The 5,070-nt window shown below is 36.0% G+C and overlaps 1 protein-coding gene across 2 annotated transcripts in view; it reads left to right on the top strand.

Moving 5' to 3' along the window:
• The first annotated feature begins 822 nt into the window (after positions 1–822).
• Positions 823–5,070, top strand: part of LOC111864402 (ribosome biogenesis protein NOP53) — an 8,264-nt gene continuing 4,016 nt past the window's right edge. Inside the window, exons 1-6 of one of the 2 annotated variants that reach the window (XM_023851626.2) lie at positions 823–1,004; positions 1,084–1,251; positions 1,331–1,512; positions 2,495–2,653; positions 3,159–3,304; positions 4,073–4,305. In XM_023851626.2, the coding sequence (XP_023707394.1) occupies positions 862–1,004; positions 1,084–1,251; positions 1,331–1,512; positions 2,495–2,653; positions 3,159–3,304; positions 4,073–4,305 (1,031 nt within the window). In that variant the 5' untranslated portion in view covers positions 823–861. The remainder of the gene's footprint in view (positions 1,005–1,083; positions 1,252–1,330; positions 1,513–2,494; positions 2,654–3,158; positions 3,305–4,072; positions 4,306–5,070) is intronic. The other variant, XM_023851625.2, reaches the window with a different exon arrangement.

Raw genomic sequence — 5,070 nt, 5'->3', positions numbered from 1 at the left:
CTGTGTACACTTACTTAAGAGACTTTTATGTTAATATGTTTATTTACATAATTATTGGTCCATAATTTGCCTCCCTCGCCTCATCTTCACATTGAGACTTCATAATTAGGAACATATTGTCTACATCTGTAATATTTACAAACAGCTGATCATCTACATGTATAACTTAAATGACTATATTCAAAGCTACTTGCAATTAAAATATGGCCTAATTAATGATTCATCATATGTTGTCAAGAAACTGAGAATAAACACACACCTTAAGTTTACAGTGTGTGATCCAGCAACTCGGCAAATCCAGGATTCTGAGGTTAAATTTCAAAAAGGCAAACCTATACAGCAGGACTTTGTGTGGGTTTAACAAAAAAAAAAAAAACTTTCCCCTATTTGTTTCTTTTTAATCTTTCAACAGTAGAATTATATCTGCTATTAGTAAACTTCTTGACCCATGAGGATTAAAAACTGCAAAGAAAGAACTTTCACGATATGATTGCTTAGGACTGAGTACAGGCTTCTGCTCTATTTTTATACACAAATCAAATTAAGAATTCTGCAAGATATTATATTTCGTTTTCTGTTTGCATGTCATAAATACTGCATTAAATGATGGCTGTTAAAAATAGTCTTTCTTGTTCTTTATCTCCCGCCAGAAAGTTTGTAAACAGTTAATATAGTTTTGCAAATGAAGTGCAAGAATATAGCAAGTTATTTGGCGAACAATTTATCGTTAAATCAAATTTTGGCGCTCACTTCTCTGTTTCATAATTCTACCGCAGAACACCGCTCTAGTTCAGTTCCGTTCAGTTCCGTTCTTTACTAAAAAGTGTGCTTCCGGTAAGTTTCATTCGTTCCCTCCGCAAAATGGTTGAACCGCATGGAATAAGTGGTGTTGGAACGAAGAAGAAACGCGTTTCTAAGAAGAATAAAAAATCGTGGAGAAAACATGTGAACACTAAAGATGTAGATTCTTTTCTGGATGATAAGAGGCTTGAAGAACGACTTGGGTGTGTTTTGTGATCGATCCTGACAAAATAATAAGCAGAGATGTCTTCACATAACCTTATTTATCCTGTCAAATTTCAGAACTCCGTTTGCTGACCGAAAGGATGACGAGTTATTCCAGATCGACAGAGAACCAGATGGACAGCAGGCACATCATTTTATCGGACGTGCAAAGAAACCGCTGAAGCCAGTAAAATGTTTTGCCATTCTTGAAGAACGCTCTGCAGTACCCGATCCCATAAAAAAGAGGTTATATCCTGGTCAGTTAAGTAGATGTATTTTTATTATTGCACTGCCCATTTTAATTGCGTTACTTGAATGCTTATAGAAACCGTGTACGAACACCAGAGGAGAGAAAGCACCTATTGCGAAAGAAAATTGAAGAAGACAGAAAAGAGCGGGGTATTCTCAACAAGAAACAGATTATAGCTCACAGAAACCGAGCCACAGCCAATGCAAATAAAACTAACAGACCAAAGAAAGGAGAATTTAACGTTGACTTATGGGAAGGTATTTATATTTTTATCAAATATTTGTACTCATTTCAAAGGTAACGAATTTATTTTTAATTTTTTTTACCATCCATCATGCAACATCATCATCATCAACATTTAAAATTAAACTTTTTTTTTTTTTTTAATTCGTCACTGCACTACGTTTTGGCCTACTTGCCATCCTCAGGTGCACTGAAATTCAGTGTTTGTATAAGCAGTGTTTTTAATTGAAGTGAGTGTAGTTACTCCATCAATGCTACACATATTGTCTGTTTTGGTATGTCTGTTGTCTATCAAGTGTGCAGTGTGGATGTAGTGTAGTGACAAATTAAAAAAAGGAGTTAATTTTAAATCTTCATTTTGTTAAATGGTGGACGGCAAACAAAACTGAAAAATAAATTCTAATACCAACTGCAACAGGATGCTAAGATACAATAAAATGTAATGAGTTTCTGATGATGTCAATCTCAACAATTGAAAATTAAAACATTTTTAAATAATAAATACACCAAGAATGCACCAACAAGTTAATTTCAGTTTTGTTACTTGTAACTGTACAAAGACATCCATGCCATAATCTGCATATTTATCAAATGTATCATTATTGTTGCAAGAAGTGTTGTAGGTTGCCGGCTCCAACACATTCATAACACGTGTCAAATTCATAATTAGCAATCTCTGACATTCTCAAAACCAGGTGAAAAGTGTCATGAATGACAGTGTATTTGACACTGAATGATAAGAACTTTCTCTAGTTAAATACTTTAAGTATTTTGAACCTTACTTTTTCGATAAAAGCACTATAGGCGCACTCTCTGAAACTCTGTGCATTCTGTCATTCTTAGAAAAGCAAAATATCCTTTATTTAAAACATGTACTGTAGAATTACTGCCTCCCAAGGTCTGGGCAGTTGTATGTTTGTACTGGTATTAGAATCCTCTTTCCAGTGTGCAATAAACTGTATTATTAAAGATTTTGGTGGAATTTGTGTGTTGCAGATACTGACAATGGAATTGAATCAGAACATGATGTGGAATGGTTGTCTCCAACAACTAAGTATCACATATTAAAGAATACTGGAAAAATGAATAAAAAACTTCCTGACAAATTCCTGACAAAGCCATATGGAATCCCTGCAGTAGAATCACCCCATCCTGGTATGTTCTTTATTGTTAAATTTGTAGAAGAGATCAGAACTTTGCTTTTGCGTATCAGCAATACTGGATACACTATCCTCCTTCCTCATAAAAGAAGGAAAACCATTAATATTAAACTAAGGATCACAGAGTGAATCACAGCATTTAGTGAACAAATAAAATATGATACAGGTGGAACTGAACTCTCCACCAATGACAGTTGAATGCTTTTGATATACTTCAGAATAAAAGAAGCATAGATAATGTAAGCGGTGTCAGAAGCGATCGTGTGAATTATATTTGTCAGATGATAAATTCCAGAATTATAGAACTGCTGACTTCCAATGAGGAAAAGTGCTGAAATTATTCATCTTCTGTTTTATGTTCCATGTTCAAGTGTCATTTACAGGGGACAAAACAATTTCCACACCAATCCTATTAGCCTTGTGTAAACCAGTATTTCAAGATCCCATTACAATAGTGACTTATGCTGAACATAAAGAACTTAATTCTGTCTGGCTTTTAGGTATGTCCTACAATCCATCTTACAGAGATCATCAGGACTTGCTACAAGAAGTGGCCAACAAAGAATTGATGCTCATCAAAGAAGAAAAACATTTGAAGCGTGTCACTTCCAAAATGTTTTCACGTGTTACAGAAGATGAAAGAGAAGTACATAGATTTGTAAAACTGCAGATTATTATAAAGGAATGCATTAAGTAATCTGATGTGAGATTTGTGTACATTTCCCGATCTCTATTTGCCTAAATTTGGTTATAAGAAATTACAGTATGCAAGCCATTGAGATTCCTGTCAACCATTTTATTATGGCAACAGATTAAATTCTAAAATATCATAAATATACTGTATCATATTTTACAAAATTTGTAACAAGACTGTTTTTCAAGACAACTTATAATTGGTGCATACATTTCCCACAGACAGATCTGTATTTCAGTCTGTGCATTTGCTTTGGATTGTGAACTACATTTCCACCAGTTTTCTCTCTAATATTTGATAGAAGTCATTCGTTACCCACTACTCAACAATTCCCACAAATATAGTGTTAACAGTTGTTATCATGTGTTAATGCTGGCATAAACAAGACATGAAAAGGTAAGTCCCTGTACTTAATTACTTAAGCACCATGCCAAGGAAATGTAGGACGGTGGGGTATAGCTCCACTGTTCTTAACCTCAGCACTAGATGGAAGTGAATTGTCAGGTTCACACCCCTGTTGCTTTATCCCTGGGGACAGAGCCCCCAGTATCCATTGGATAGGAGGCTGGGTGGGCCTGAGAGCTTGTCTGGATGCTGTGGCCTAGAGAAAAATCTATTGTCCCTGGTGGAAATCAGACCATGGCTGTCCAGCCTGTAACACACAGCTATCCTAGCTCTAAGCAAGATAATTAACATTATTTATTTTGTTTTACTTGGTAGAGTATGAGGATGAAAGAAATGTCAGAGGGTCTTCCCGAAGCAGAAGGAGATAAGACAAAACAGGATGTAGAGGATGGAAGTGAGAATGATAGTGAATGCAGAGCCATAAACCCTCCAGCTGAAAATAGAAAGAAGACATTAAAAAAGAGAAGAAAGTTAAAGGAAGCTCAGCTGAGAGAACAGCAGCGAAATGAAAGCCGCTCAGAGAAGAAGAAGATTTCTGATATATACAGGTAGCATTTTGCTTGATGTTAATGTAGACATGTCTCCCATATATAATTATCATCAGCAATCAGAGAACTGCATCTTTTAATTCAGTCCAACTTATTTGTTATGCCTCGTCCCCTTGGGGGTAGATGGAGGCAACAGCTTCTTCCAAAAAATCAACATCCATCCACAAGACTAGTGTCACCCCAGAAGACAACAGTCTGAATTAGTCAATCTTACTTCATAATCCTGCTATCCCATTTTGAGAATATGACCAAATATTGTGGTGACTCTTTTCATATGTTTTGGAAGTTCCTAGATTGGCCCGGAATATAGATGCCCTGGCACAGAAATACATAGTATTTGGAAGTCAGTCAAGGAAAATCACAGGATAATGTCTGAAACAGGTTATGACTCTTTCTTCCATATGTTTCCTGTTAAGATTTTAACAGCTATGTTTCAGATCCCCCCTCCGAGTTCATCATTCATTTCAGGTACATGCATCTATGTCCTGTCTGTGTCTGCTACTAATCTGAATGTTTGGATTAACAGTTACATTATGTGAAGACTGAGGTATGCAACATGATTATTTCCTCAAACATGGCTCTAATGGCGTTGATTAACCTTTAAACGACTAAAGACACCGTATGTCGTCGCAGATATAAAGGCAGCGGTACGAATGACGCCATGTGGTGTCGCAAAGTCCGCGCGTGCGGACGTTATTTGAAATACATTTTTAAGGTAGAAAATAATGTCCTACTTATATAATTTTTGGCCACCATCTGCATGGA

Source organism: Cryptotermes secundus, unplaced genomic scaffold (assembly GCF_002891405.2).
Source record: "Cryptotermes secundus unplaced genomic scaffold, Csec_1.0 scaffold431, whole genome shotgun sequence".
Taxonomy (NCBI): domain Eukaryota; kingdom Metazoa; phylum Arthropoda; class Insecta; order Blattodea; family Kalotermitidae; genus Cryptotermes; species Cryptotermes secundus.
The sequence above is the reverse complement of the archived record's forward strand: the minus strand, read 5'-3'. Positions and strand labels throughout refer to the sequence as shown.